The 15,454-nt window shown below is 41.9% G+C and overlaps 2 protein-coding genes across 10 annotated transcripts in view; one reads left to right on the plus strand and one right to left on the minus strand.

Annotated features, from left to right (window-relative positions):
* Positions 1 to 1,236: 1,236 nt before the first annotated feature.
* TM2D1 (TM2 domain containing 1) lies at positions 1,237 to 15,136 on the minus strand. Of its 4 annotated transcripts, none has more exons than XM_086901835.1 (7): positions 14,906 to 15,136; positions 14,324 to 14,516; positions 12,978 to 13,051; positions 11,276 to 11,384; positions 6,929 to 7,020; positions 4,171 to 4,244; positions 1,237 to 2,982 (listed from the first exon to the last, which is right to left on the minus strand). In XM_086901835.1, exons 2-7 carry the CDS (start codon positions 14,440 to 14,442, stop codon positions 2,872 to 2,874), a joined length of 579 nt encoding a protein of 192 aa, XP_086757961.1. In that variant the 5' UTR covers positions 14,443 to 14,516; positions 14,906 to 15,136; the 3' UTR covers positions 1,237 to 2,871. The 4 variants fall into 4 exon arrangements, with proteins under 4 accessions (XP_086757961.1, XP_086757960.1, XP_086757959.1 ...); XM_086901834.1 differs by lacking the exon at positions 14,906 to 15,136 and adding an exon at positions 14,627 to 14,679; XM_086901833.1 differs by lacking the exon at positions 14,906 to 15,136 and having other exon boundaries at positions 14,324 to 14,703.
* Positions 14,320 to 15,454, plus strand: part of PATJ (PATJ crumbs cell polarity complex component) — a 141,018-nt gene continuing 139,883 nt past the window's right edge. For 2 of the 6 annotated variants that reach the window (XM_086901804.1, XM_086901791.1), the window contains exon 1: positions 14,320 to 14,572. The gene's annotated coding sequence lies outside the window, so the exon portion shown is untranslated. Of the gene's footprint in view, positions 14,597 to 15,454 lie in introns of all 6 variants that reach the window. The other 4 variants (XM_086901796.1, XM_086901801.1, XM_086901795.1 and 1 more) reach the window with 3 other exon arrangements.

The raw sequence follows: 15,454 nt of genomic DNA on the forward strand, positions 1-15,454 counted from the left end.
ATCATCATTGGACAGACATTTTGATAAATATTACTGCAGCCAATTCATTATTAACACAGTGGGACAGCTTTACATCTTGCATCACACTTTTCACAGCCCTTATGGTAAACATGCCATATCTGACAATTACAAGATGAAAACAAAGACCTCACTAACTGTCTCCTGGCCCTGCAGCGTTCTCTGCTTGCTCAGTTAACCCTCTCTCCACTTCAGCTGTGCAGCTAAACAAGCAGATAGAAACATATTATACATACATTAACATTTATTGTGTGTTCCTGTAGGGATCACAACCGCGGCAGCAGCCCATGAAGTTCCTGAAGGATAAGCAATCCGTGGCACTCATTCCTAAAAGGCTTCCCAGCCATGGGAGAGGGTTGTGGCTGAGGTGGGAAACTGTCAGGACAAGACAGAGGACCAGGGGGAATCTCTGCTGAAGGGGAAGTCACCCATGGCTGTGTCCTGGCTGCGGTGGCAGAGCGGGGCAACCCCAGCAGCCCTGGGTCCCAACCCAGGCTCCAGCAGGATCCCAGAGCAGGGATGGATCCCAGAGCAGGGAAGGATCCCAGAGCAGGGATGGATCCCACAGCAGGGATGGATCCCACAGCTGGGATGGATCCCACAGCAGGGATGGATCCCACAGCTGGGATGGATCCCAGAGCAGGGATGGATCCCAGAGCAGGGATGGATCCCACAGCAGGGATGGATCCCACAGCTGGGATGGATCCCAGAGCAGGGAAGGATCCCAGAGCAGGGATGGATCCCACAGCTGGGATGGATCCCAGAGCAGGGATGGATCCCACAGCAGGGATGGATCCCAGAGCAGGGATGGATCCCAGAGCAGGGAAGGATCCCATAGCTCTGATTTCCTGGACTGGCTGACACCTCTTCTCTTCCTACACAAACGCTGAAGTTGGACCAGCAGCTCTTTCTCTCTGCTGGCTGCTTGGCTTCTGGGATTAACAATCTCACAGACCTCGGAACTAAAATAGTATTTTCATCTGATTCACACAGAACAGCTTCTCAAATTTTTTTTACAGATAACGAACCTGGATTGCTGAAATCACCAAGTCAAGCCCTCTGCTACTTGTACACCTGGAGACACACTTTAGAATGCAATCTTGTGTGACAAGTCACCCAAGGCTATTTTTTTATTAAACACCCATGACATCTTCCTATTTTCACAGCTTCATTATCAGCTTCGGGGTTGGAAAAACCAAAAGCAGACAAGTCACAGGATGATCTTAGGCAGATTTTATTTGATTCAAACATTTATTTTCCATCCACTTCCTGTCTGTTTTTCAAAGTATTCCAGGGAACAAAACTGATGAGCACAAAGAGCATTCAGTGAGAGAGAGAGCAAAGGGAGACAGAACAAATATCAGGCAAAGGAATGGAGCTGACAGAGTGTTCTTGTCTCTTTGAGCCCACAAGGAAAATGCATGGTAGGAAGGATTCCAAAACCACATCTTCCTTGCGTGAAGGAAAGAATTAACGTTAAGCACAAAGTATTCCTTGTGGTTTATTCTCATTATGTGACATGTCAGGTTATGCTGATTTGGGGGAAAAAAACAGGATTTCTTTACAAAGCTTTCTGTGCACTGGGCTCAAGGTGGGTTAAAAAGAGCCCAAACCTCACAAATTGTGTTTTCATAAATCCACTCTGGAATCTCATTTTTTGGGAATTCCCTTAAAAATACAGTTTGTGGATGTATTAATAACAGGTTGAAAGTTTCTGCAAAACAAAAGAATAGCCCAAATTTTTATTAAAAAAAAAAAAAATTACACTGAAGCCTCTATGGTGTGGGTTTCTTCCCTTGGTGCCAGTTTTCATTAGAAGGTGAAGAGAATGCTTAAAATTGGTCAAATAGCATGAAGATTTTGTTGACATGTTTTCTGTCTGTGTGTACTTATTTTTCCTGAAAGGAACATCCAGTGAAATCCTGGTTGTCCAAAAGACTTTGGTCAAACAGCTTTGAAAGACACTGAATTTATTGCACTGAAACACAACTGACCCAAAATAAGAGCATTTTAAGGGCTTTAGTAGTACAAAGAATTCACTCTTTTGACACTCTGTAGCTGTAAAACACACACACACTAATTTATTTTCAGGAAAAAAAAGGGTATTTACTTCACTATGGATGGTTGTAAGAGAGGAAAGAAAAATTAAAAATCAGCAGAACAATTATTTCCTTTTCTAACCTCAGGGCACCCCAACATCCACCCTTCTTTTTTATGATGTGTCTTCTACAGTTCTATTTTTTATGCATCCATATTTCTACTGTTCATCAGCACTTGACCAAATTTTGCAACTTGGCCAAAATGCAAAGAAATAATTGTTTCAATTAACAGAATTTCAAACCAGCCTAAGATTCAGGGCTCTTTGGGTTTTAACAGGATGGAAAAAAAGGCAATTTGTGTTGTTGGGGATATTTAATTTCCAAATTGTCACATGAACAGACCCCCAAGTGTAATCCTGGCCCATCCATGCTAAAACTCTTACCAATTTCAATGGAATAAATATCATATATTTATTAGCACATTTATTATATTTATTAGCACAACTCTCTCTGCAGCTCTCTATAACGTTCTAAATGACATCAGTGCAAATTGCAAGTCTGCACACAGATATAACTGAGCAACAAACCGTCTGCTCCCAGCAACAGAGCAGTCCCAAAGTTCCACCTTTTGAGGTAAACTCGTTCACGTGAGGAACTTTCACATTTTATCATCTTTGTTCACCGTGTGTTTAATGTTCCATCCCGACGAGGGCTGATCAGTAAATCCTCAGCAATTCCAGAGGACCACTGGATCCAGCTGTAAAAACAAGCTGCACCTATGGATTTGTGCCACTCCCTGGCAGAGTTAGGGATATTAGGGATAGGTCTGCATTTTCCTGAAGGTTGCATTGGTGATGGTGAGCCGGGTCAGCCTGGCCCCGTAATAATCGATGATGTAACTGGAGCCGTCGGAAGGGCCAACGATCTGCAACGGGAAAAAAAGAACCAAGAGTTTTCAATATGAAGTGAAATATATACTTTGTGCTAATGTCTCAATTACTGCTAATTTTCCCATCATAAAATTAGTCATGCTTAATTAGTCAAACAGAAACTAGATTTATTTTGAAGTTATGCTGCAGTTTAACTGTTTTAGCGAGTGCTGTCTCAGAAGGAACATTTCCCCTGGGCTTCTAATCAACCAAATTACACAGCCAGGCACTGGGACTCGGCTAATCCGGTGAGGATTTGAGGCACAAAACCAGCCTAACAAATGAGTGGGCTCCAAACCACTTTTCCTGAACAAAGGAGGGTCGGCAGCAGAGAATTAGGCTAATGACAAGTGTCTTTGAAATACTGAACAGGTAAGGAATGAAGAGGAGGAGGAAAGATCATGGAGCTTTTGTTCTGGAAGTGCTAAATTGATGTGGAATCACCAGGGAGATCAACAAGGAGAGATGAAAGATACTCTCAACTGGATCTGTAAGTGCTCTGAGGCAAGATCACTGCGACAGCAGAGAAGGAATTTGAGAATGCACACAAAAGACAGATACAAAGAGCACACTTTTAAAATATTTTCCTACAAACCCATAGAAACAACTCCCATATCCACAATGGATTTTGAGCTCATCACAGCCGATTTGCAATTCATGCTAAATGGCTGCGCCGTTGAATAAAACAATTTGGCCATTTCATGATGTCACAAGATGTCACTCCAGCTGGGGATTTAACCCTCCTGAATCCCTCAGTCACAGCTCTCAGCTGATGTGGGACTTGAATTTGGAAAATGGAAGTGGCAATGTCTTCTTTCTTCAGCAGAAAGTACAGGCACACACAGAACTTGAGGATTCTGGGAACAGCAGGACATCCCATGCAGAGTCCAGCACTGCCTTATTTAAAGGGATTCTGACCACCTGAATTTTATGGTGCTATTGCTTCCAGGCTTTTCATTGCAAGTATTTATAGATGGCTAATCTAAGTTATAATTCCAACAGTAAATATATTGATATTTTGTGTCTATATTCTACAACATCAATCTACAAACAGAGCCAAAACAAATGCCTTGATTTTTCAATATCCAATGGTCCTTAAGGCCAAAATGTTAACAAAGTGTTAGTAATCAAATCAAAGCTTTAAAAAACACAGATTTGCATCTTGTTTTGAAAGCCTGACTTACCTGCATTGAAATAAGTATGAAATCTATTAGGCTCCCAATTCCACAAAACCCTACAGTGCAGAACTTTAACAAACCTAAAAAAGAAAAGTAAAATTTAATGTAGCTTTAAGCAATCCCTGGGATTTCATCACTGGTGGCAATCACATCCAAACTCTCCCCTCATCCCACAGAATATGTGTTGATATATATATACACATCTATCTAGAAGCAGACCTAAAGTTAAACTTCTTTAATTATTAGGGAAAAAAACAAACCACATGTTCATATTTCTACATCCTGAATGCACTATAAAGATTTTAAATATTAATTTATTTTTTTTTAACATCTAAATATTCTTAAGGAAAGGCAAAAGTTGCTAATCAGGTTACTGAAATATTCCTTTCACTGAGGCACAGACAGAAAAATCCCAACTTGAGCTGCAAAATTTACTTATGAATAGAAAAAGATCTTCTACTACTTCACGAGTTGCAGCACATAGTGATTTGATTTTCAGAACATGCAACTTTGGAAAACAATCCTTTGTATAATTTTTATATTCTTGCTGAAATATTAATTTCTTTTGAATATATAGAAATATATATATAATACCTCTTTTTAACTGGTATTCAAAAACGTTGTTTTTTATACAAATAAATGAAAGATTAATGGAAAATATATGGGAATAACAACTGACAGATGAATGTTTTATTGGAAGCTGTCCTGCAAGGCAGACTTCATTTGGAAAATGCCTTCAAAAAAAGAGGCTGCGGTAAAATTTCCTTTTTTCTTTAATATCAACAGTTTCTTGTACAATGAATGTAATCCAGAGAGAACGACATGTATTATGAGTATTATTTCAGGGAGAGATTTTGGTTCATCCCCTTTCTCCAATACACCAACATGTCCCACAAAGCACCTCCTATCCCCCAGGGCTGTTTATGGGGCTGCATATGGGGCAGAGGAGCGGAGGAACTGCATCCACTCTGCAGGAAGAGCATCCCACTGCCTGGATTTGTCTCTCATGGAAGAAAAGTCCATGTGCACCCTTCCTTGTGAGGCCCTGGCACAGGTGCCCAGAGAAGTTGTGGCTGCCCCTGGATCCCTGGAAGTGCCCAGGTTGGATGGAGCTCTGCACAACCAGATCCAGTGAAGATGTCCCTGCCCATGGAACATTCCAGCTGGGATTTTAGGAACCCAGCAGATTTCTTACCACTGAGGTAGCTCCACTTTACTTAAGGAACTGGATAGAGGAGAACTGTTTCTGAACCTGGCATTTATTTCTGGAGTGCAGGGTAAAGTTGGTTTTTTTCTTGCTCCTCACTTCCCTCCCTACAAGCAGACCACACTGAGAAAATAAACTGCTCTAAAGCACAGAGGGAAAAAATAGTGTTGTTCTACAGTAATAACTCCTGGTTTGGTTCACAGTGTGTGGGAGAGGAAGAGGTTGCCTTCCTGATTTCTTTATACTCAATAGCTTGTTTGTATTTGTGCGCTCTTTAAACAAAAGAGAAGGGAAAAAAATAAACCAAAGAGCATTTACAGTCTTCATTACACTTGCATAAAAGATTTCAATGCTATTAACCTTTCTTAACCATTTTTTGCCAAGGCAGAGATGACCTAAGAAACCCCTAATCAGCCACTGTGAAGTAATCCAATGGGTTGATTTTTAGTCTTTTCTACTCTTACCTATTTGCTTTTGCCTTCTTTACCCTTCAAAAGATTGAAAATTTGGCTCTGGGAGAGTTTAATTTTAAACATTAATTTGGCTACTGGCTACAGTATAATCCAGTAGGGTTAAAGCATTAGCCATAAAGAACTTCTACAAAAGAATTAAGGATTTATGAATCTATATTGCCCCAATATAGTAAAAAAAAAAATTACCGCAAATTATTATTCCAAATCCAGTGGTACAACTAAATGATGCACCTTATTGACTGCTTTCAAAAATGTATCTTTCTGTGACACAGATGGACAAAGTAAATGCTAATTATAGAATCTCAGGGATAAAAGACATGGATGCTAATCAAGATTATAGAGAAGGGACAGATAATGTCATTAAAAAGAGTTGGCATTTAATGGGCAGAAACTCAAAATTTCTGGCTGAAGTGACAGCAACACATACAGCTTTTTCCACATCACTGCTCCATCCTATCTATACTTAAATTCACTCCCTTTGTCCAGCTCAGAAACAAGGCCAGTGAAAGCAGTTCTGTCATAAGAAGGTATTTCCATTACTTAAAAGCCAGTGGCACCATCATCCTGGGAATGAGGTCCTAAAAACCAGAGAGAGGTTTTATTAGAAGTCCCAGCTTCTGCAGAATTGTTATTATTAATATGAGTTATCCTGAAGGTGTGCATTTGCCAGAATAAATTCCATCTCTCAAAACAACAGGTTTACTGTAAAATTTGTCCACTTTTTTCCTGATGAAGTCAAGTATCATTTAAGGCTGGCATGTGAGGCAAAGCCACTTCTGCTCCTGTGCCTCACAAAAAATGCTGTGGTAAAACATCAATGCAAAGCAAAACTTTTGAGTAGCAATAACTATGTTTGCTTATTAGGATTTTATCTACTGGACACTACATCTCCATTTGTCACCACTCCAACAGAAGAGCAGGCTGAGGATAATGCAGCATTTTATCTCACTTGACCATGAAGTAAGGATTATAGTTTTAAATATTAAAACTGTGACTGTCAGCCTTCATTACTCAAAATACGAGTATACACATACAAGTCAGTCAAAAGATTTACCTCAAAGAAAAAATTAAGGCATAACCTTACCTAATGCAGGATATCCTAGATAAAATCTATCTGCTCCCAACCATCCAAGAAATAAGGACAGAGCAACTGCCACTTTGTAGGAGTATCCATTTCTGCCAAAAGAAACAAGCAATGTAGATAATAACTGCAAAATATATCCACTCATACTTTTGACTGTTAAAGTAGTGACTCATTTTCCTGCTGCTCCAGTTTTAAAAAAACAACAGACTTGTTATTTATCTTCAATTAATGGCCACGGAATTGATAATGTTAAGCTTTCAAACTGGGAAGGCATCCTCCATAAAGGAACTTCAGCTGCTGCAACTCAAGTGTACTCTTGCAGAATACAGATTATTCTGAAACTAAATGATGATTTCTTGTCAAGACATAATTCAGTTGCTGATCCATCCCCAGCTTCACAGAGCACTTCCTAACAGTTCAGCCCTACTGAGACAAGCCCAGGAAGGCAGGAGGTGTGTGAATACTGTCTGCAGGCATTAGTCTCACACGCAGCCAAATGGAGAGGAACAGGCAGGTGAGATGTCAGCAGAGACAGTAATTGCCACGAGATCTGAAGGAGAAATGAACCATGGCCACTGGCTGAAGAAACTGCAGGAAGGATTCAACAAAAAGAGTAAGTCATGGATTCACTCATTACACTGTAAATGGCACAAAATCACAATGAAAAGAACCGTTGACAGTACAAAGATGCACAGGGGCAGAGAGGCGCTCTCAAGTTAAGCTTCCCATGGTTAGTCATACAAAATAAACAGATAGAACAGACTTTTTCAGATTTATCCTAATTGGAACCATTCTTGCCAACAGCTGGAGCGACGCAGCCACCAAACCACCTGTTAGTGCAGTCCCTGCTGGAGAACTTTGCACTAATAAGGGAGCTACAAACGTATCGCTCTCAGTGCTGGAATTGCTGCCTCGGCGAACAGTGAGCTCCTCAACAGCAAACCCAAATGTAATTAGAACTAAAAAATATTCAATAATTCACTGTTTTGATACGTGCACTACTACGTGCCAGCAATTATTTAATAGGCCCAAATTAAACTCTTGGTTGACAGTTGAATAAAACAGTCTCAAAAAGACAGTAGCTGACAAAAGTCCAAGCACTTTTAGTAAGCATTTTCAATGCCAAGTAGAGAACTACCTTTTTTTGCTTATTATCTAAATTTACTGACTTTAAAACCTAATGGCAACATTAAGTGATTAAACCATGACTCTTACCTCAGTATTTGTTACTTGGTGTTTATTAGCAACACAGAACACACAGGGCATTCCTGGAACCTAATGTAACGTAAATTATCATCTTTAGAACTGTCTTGTTTCCACTGTAAAGAACACTAATGGGTTTATTTAAAACTTGAGGTAAACTGTTGGAAATTGTTTATCAACTACAGAGTGTCAACAGCCCTCCAAGGACACTAAAGCATAAAAAGAGCTGTTACATAAAAAATGGGAACACGGTTTAATTTTGTTCCTGATCACAACTAGTAATAAACTGAGCCCTTGCTTATGCACTGAGATGCTTCTGGAAGCACAACAGTTCCTGCAACTTCATCAACATCAAACTGACGGGCAGAAGAAATCCAGTATGAAGCATGAGAACACTGTAACAAACAAGGCTGCATCCACTCTGGTGTTTCCTTTGCCTTACTCCTTCAGATAAAAACACGCACAGAGTAAACCAGTGAGTAGGAAAATGACACATCCCAGGCATCTGAAGGAATTTCTACAATTGGGTAAAAGATGCAATTTCTTGTCAGTTCCTCTTTTGTTTTTCTCTTGCTCCTCAGCCTCATCCAACCTATATTTTTTCTGCACGCATTTCTTCCAGCTGCCATGGTACAAACTTTTCCTCCCAGCTCTTCCACAGCAGTTGACAAGAGCAGGTGCTGCTGTAGGTTGCTCTTTCAGGATCACTTGGCTCTGCTCAAAGACCTGTCCCACACTGAACCTCATGAATTTCACAGAGAATCATTCCATGGCCTTTTTCCCTGGAATGCAAACACTTGAAAATGGACATTTCAACTCTGCAGCATCAGGGCCTGCACATATTAAGTAAAATATATGATAGATGCCAATCTGAGGGATTCTAGAATTTGGCCAAAAAATGAGATCTACCTCCAAAACATCAGATTAAAGCCAATCCTAAGCAATCTTGACTCCCAGTACTTCTTTGTTCGATCAAACTTACAAGCTTTCCCTCGAATTATTACTAGGGTAACTGAACTTGAACACATCCACTCACACAAACATGTAACATCTCCTGGTCTTGCTCTAAAATAACCAGATCCCAGAACTAAGCCAAAACTAAATTACAGTTTTGGCTAAGGACAACTTGCTGATTTGTCCTTCACAAAAGCTGGGGATAAAGACTGGGACTATGCTGGGACTATCCTGCCATGGGAAGATGCCTTTTCAAAATAATTTTCTTGCTAAATGATGTTATGTGCTGTTATTTCTATAGTTACAGTTTCTACCAAAACTCAGTACAATGCTGGAAAATCTCCAAAAAGCAGTAGAAAAGGCAAGGCTATTGTTGTAATAATAAGCTGGAGGCTCCTGCTTAAAACAATATTTCTAACACTTAGGTAACATTCAAAGTGCCTCATAAAAGGTCTATCAGTGACTGGACCACTTTTTAAATAAGTGTACAGATGAAGGATGGTGATATTAATCTTGCTGCCATTTTTTACTGGTTTTAAGACATTATGAAGGACATGCTCATGTAACTCCATCTACATTCACAGTTGTATTTTATTGGAATTTTCAGTGCAAAAAGGGCTCTTTTCTCTTTCAGCCATACCAGCAGTTGTGGGGCTGGAAAAATCAGAGCAAGTTCTTTTGGCAGTGTAACCATTGATGATTCATTATAAATAACAGTCATGATCAAGTAACAGATACTGTAAGAAGGATGATATTTCTCTACCTACAGAGCTGGATTTTAATAAATAAATGTAAAGAAAAGCTACCTTTAAAAGGTGTTTGTAGAAAACATACTAAAACAAAAATACATTTATACCAAAAACCTCCAAACGCAAGAATTACCATCTAATCTAAAGAGGAAGCAATTTCATTAAACTAGTATAGCTCATCTTCTCCTCAGCCCCCATCACAGATGGGACTGAAACACAATTGTTTCTGGACAAAAATGTGACTGACGTCTACTTTGCTGGCATTTAAATTTGATTAGATGTAATAATATGTTTTCTTCAGTTTGCTGAGCTTTGACTGCTGAGAAGACTAAATACAGAGAAAATATTTATGAAACTAAGAGGAAGAGCTGTACTTCTGAGTTAGGCAAATTACTGAGCAGCAAGTAGCACATCAGAGTTATCTGCCCACTAGAGTGATAGGGACTAGCCAGTATTACTGGAGTTTTTATTTTCAAAGATTCCAGTAGGACAGAAGAGAAAGGTTCCAGTGTAAATCCCAGAAAAAGAGGAAACAAATGGTAGTGACAGGTGCTGGCTGAACATTAGCACTGGCCAGTTGGAACATTTATTGGTATCCAGAGCTCTCCATCACTCACAATGTGCTTTAGAAAAATGAGGTCCATCACTCATGTACCAGAAACAGGCTCTTAAAAGACACAATGGGTTGGATTAAACAGAAAAGTTGCTTCAAAATAGAGAACAGTTTCTCTTACAGATTTTGGGGGCAACTGCAGAGATCCTGAAGCTCCCCTAAAATTCATGCATAATAGAACTTCAGTTGCAGCTTTAAACTGGCATGAAGCACTGAGCAGCACAGCCCTGTCCAGCCTTCCTTTGTCCTCTCTGTTTTATCCTTGAGTCACCCTCATCCCTGCACTGGCACGAGCACTTGAAGCCACTGTACTGTGACTCAAAGTGGGGAACTGATCCAAGGCAGCTCCAACCCAGGGCAGCTCCCTGATGTCCTGGGGTCTGTCAGGGAAGGGGATGGAGGGTGTCCCCAACAGCTCCTTGCAGCAACCATGTTGATTTTAAGCACACGTTAAATGTGGTCTCAGCATTTGCAGCAAAATTTTGCCAAGTGTAAGTACAAAGTACAACAAAGGTAAAGGAGTAAGGTTAAGCAAAGAAACAAACATAACTAAACAACAAAAAAAATGTACAGACAGACAGATTTCCCAACAAACATGCACATTTAGAGTAACTTGGTCTAGTGGAAGGTGTCCCTGGTCATGGCAGGGGGATGGAATGAAACCAACCCAACTCTTGCCATGACCCTGTGTTGAATCCTTTAGTGTTTATTAGAGGATCAACTACAGGGCAAAATGTGCATGGTTCTGTTTTACTTCTATTTTCCTTCTGCCAACACATCATACAATTTTGGACAAACTTCAGGTTTGCAAAACCAAAGAGTACTCACACATTGCGACACTCAATGGGCTTGTAAAATCCAACTTCACGTCCCGTGAAGACTTTCTCTATGCCAAGGTGATCTTTGCAAGTAATATTTGGTGCTGGCAGACATTGAACTGAGGACAAAAAATTATTTGATATTAAGTGGTAACTGACACTCAGAGCAGTTTTCTAACAACACAAGTGAAACAAATTAAGTTCTACTGTGCAAGGGTCTTGATACAAAGCACAGTTCACACACAATTACTTGTTTAAAAATATTCTTTAAGCCAGTCCTGTAGTTTTTCCTTGCTACATTTTAAGCAAAATATACAAACTTAATTGCTGCCCCAATTCTGTTGTAATTTCCACTCTGGCTTCAATATGAGTCAATGAGAAATCTGAAGCTGACAGAGAGAACATTTTCATCATGAGAACAGTCAAATATTGGAACAAGTTGCCCAGAGAAGTCATGCCACCACCATCCCTGGAGGTTTTCAAGGTCTGACTGCACAAAGCCCTGAGCAACCTGGTTGGAATTCTGTGCCAACACTGCTTTGAGCAGGAGGTTGGACTATGCAACTTCCTGAGGGCTCTTTCTACCCAAATTATTCCATTATTCTTGACTCTTCCGAGAATCAAAGTGGAAATCACAGCTGAAAGTCACACCTGCTCAAGTTTGCAATATATTACCAGAATATTAGTCACTCTCCAATGCTGTAGTATGCTGTTTTAAAAGGAAAAAATTCAATCCTTTACCCACTTTCTATCAGCTTTCAGTACTTGTGAGTCCTGTTGGTTAATTCCAACAAAACTGCAAGCCAGGTTTAACATTCTTTCCAGATTTTCCAGTAATGCAAACAGGCAAGAAAGGGATTTTTTAAATGTCTACCCATATTGTATAGGAACAAAAAATAAAATAAGATTTGAGTTATGTGTGGACTTAATTGCTATAAAATCTTACATGGATTTTATACCACATCTCTGGAAGTGTCCAAGGCCAGGCTGGACAGGGCTTGGAGCACCCTGGATAGTGGAAGGTGTCCCTGCCCATGGCAGGGATGGCACTGGATGAGGTTTAAGATCCCTTCCAGCCCAAACTGTTCTGTGATTCCATGATTTTAAAACGGGGTGCACACAAAGGGAACTTGCTGTGCTATCGAACACAGAGCATTTATTTCAATGCTTGAGAACATCAAAGAAGTTAAGCACAGGTAGGAAACTAAGTAATCAATTTATAAATTTTTCTTTTGTACTCTTAAGTATGTCAGAACTGAACATCAAATAAATGTGTTTTCAAACTAGAGCCTCATGCACCAAAACCTGGTGATGATGGAAGGCACTATGTTGCCTTAAGGAAAAAAAACTTTAATATTAGAAGATTTTGAAGGCTGTTCTGTTGCATGTCAATTCTTTTAATAATTATATGCAAAATCAGTATGACAGGAATGGTTTGTTTTAATCACAGTAGTGCAGGACAGAGCCTAAAGGGTGTAACATACATTGAAGAGATTTACCAGAAACCTCACTTACAAAAGTACCAATCAGAGACAGCGTATTTATTCATTTTTAGTAAAGCACCCAATCCACACAAGTGTTTTGGGCTTTCAGACTAATAATATTACTGATCCCATCTTTTATGAAGCTCATCAAGTAGATACACAAATGTGTAAATTGAACACTTCCTTGAAAAAACGTAGTTAATCAATATATAAATTAGAAATCCTTACCATATGCTGTGTGATTTGTGCAATTCATTGGTTCTTGTGTGCTATTGTCTATTTTAGGCTCATCACACATATATGTTCAGGTAATTGAGGAAAACAGTTTTCATATCAAACACTACAACAGGTTTAACAGTAATTTATTCCACCCTCCTTAAACCCTGAGGATTTAAGATGCACCTTGATGTTGGTGCCTACCCATCCCCCAAAAGAGGAGCAGCACATTACCATGCAGCAAATCTGCTAATCCAATTTAATACACCAATATATCGCATAAGCCCCACATTTAATTAGTGCTGCAGTCAGCACTACCTACAGGAACTACAATATTTATCAGTCACAGCCTCTGTATTTGGAGGCAACAAGGTAGCACATGCCTCATCTGGTCTTGTTCCCTTATTTAAATACCACAGTGCCTTGAAATGGAGGCATTTGGTTGAGAAAATTTAATCTTTGGGAACGCACAAAATTCAACACATAAAAATGAGCATCTGAAACGCCAGGAATATGGTGCAGGAACAAACCGAGCAGGAACTGACTTCCAGAGGTCTCAACTACCACAGCCAAGTAAAGCAGGAGATGAAGCAAGCTTTTCCAAGATTTGCTTTCCTGACACTTTTGATCATCAAAAACTGTCAGCTGCCATCAACCAACATGTTCTGGGGAGGGCAAGAGGTGCCTTGGAGAGCCAGGATCCTCACACCTCCTGCTCCTCAGAGCTGTGTAGGGCACAGATACACATTATTTCCTGATAAAATGTCAAAGTCTCCACGTCTCGCAAATAATAGATAAGGTGGAGTGATGTCAGAGCAGGCTCTCTCATCCCATGGCAATCTCTTTGAAGGACACCCCAAGCATGCGCTGGGGCACACACAGTACCACCAGAAATCACAAAATTAATTAGGTTGGAAAAGCCCGCTGAGACCATCGAGTCCAACCTGTGATTGATGCCCACCTTGTCACCCAGATCAGAGCACTGAGTGCCACAGCCAGCCGTTCTTTGAACACCTCCAGGGATGGGGACTCCGCCACATCCCTGGGCAGCCCCGTCCAATGTCTAATCACCCTTTTTGTGAAGAAATTCCTCCTCATGTCCAACCTGAACATCCCCTAGTGCAGCTTGAGGCCGTGACCTCAATTCCCGCACCCCGAGGAGCCCTGTCCCGCTCCTGCCAGCCGAGACCTCCTCGGGGCTCCGAACCTGAGGCTTTCCACGAACCCCCCGCCCTGCCCGACACCTCACGGTCCCCACCACCCCTTCCCCTCCCCACAAGCGGTGCCCCCCCTCCCTCACACCGGGCCCATCGCCACAACAACCAGCCCCGATCCGACCCCGGCCCCGCTCAGGATATTGCCCCAGCCGCAGCTCCTCGCATTTGAGCGGCGGCTCCGAGCCCGCTGCTCCCTCCAGGGCCGCAAACCAGAGGAGAAGCAGGACCAGCACCTCAGCCGCGCCGCTCCGGGCGGCCATGACGGGACCGCCGCCGCCGTCAGCTGACCTGGGGAGGAGCGGAGCGGCCCCGCCGCGGGGAGAGCCCGCTCTGTCTGCGGGAAGAAACGGAGGGGGATGCCGAGATGTTCGTGGCTTGCTAAGGATACGGGTTAGGCTTTTTGAGGGGCGTAAGGTTGTTTTATTTTTGGGGGGGGGGGGTGACCTCATTAAATATGGCGGGCGAGGCCGCGCTGAGGGCAGAGCGCGCCCTCACTCAAGATGGCGCTCGCAGGGCCCGGCGTTGAGACGGGCGGGGTAGCGCCCTGAGTAAAGATGGCCGCCGGCAGCGGCCCCCGCGCTTGCCATCACTTAAGATGTCGGGTGTGAGGGCCCGGGGCCCCGGGCGGTGTGGGGACGATGGGGGACCTGTGAGGAGCTCCGAGGCGGCTCTCGCAGCGGGGCTGGGGCCGCTCCGGGTGCTGGAACCGTGGGCAGGACTCACCCTGAACCGAGCGGCGGGGCCGGGTGAAGGGGGAACGTGAGGTGAACTCTCCCCGCTCTTCCAAACATCCACCCCTGTAGCATTGGCCCAGCCGGCGAAGTGGCTCCTCTGGGTGTCCCCACTGGTGTCTGGAGTTTGCTGGGTACTTGAAACATGCGTTGAAAAAGCCCAGCAGAAGTTAAAGGCGTGACCTCCCAAACCTGGTTAACCCAGACTGGCGCATCCCCTGTCATCCAGTGGGGCCTGATGTGCTGATACAATATCCAGCACACCCACAACAGTCGGATTAAATAAATAATTTTATATTATTACCCTATTTTCGCGTAAAATTGCATTTTTTTAAATGCTCTTTATTTCAATTTTTAAATGAATACTGAATTCCTGGAGTAAGCAAGCTTTTCATCAGCATTTTCTCTTCACAAGGTGTTCTGTGATGATTACAAACTTTTCCCTATTCTCACTACCGTGACAGTTACTGTTTTTCTATTGTGATTATATCAGGTTTCTCTAGTGTTTGAAGGCATCAGTTTTCCACTTATGGACTGCTAA

Source organism: Cyanistes caeruleus, chromosome 9, assembly GCF_971803275.1.
Source record: "Cyanistes caeruleus chromosome 9, bCyaCae1.hap1.1, whole genome shotgun sequence".
NCBI lineage: Eukaryota > Metazoa > Chordata > Aves > Passeriformes > Paridae > Cyanistes > Cyanistes caeruleus.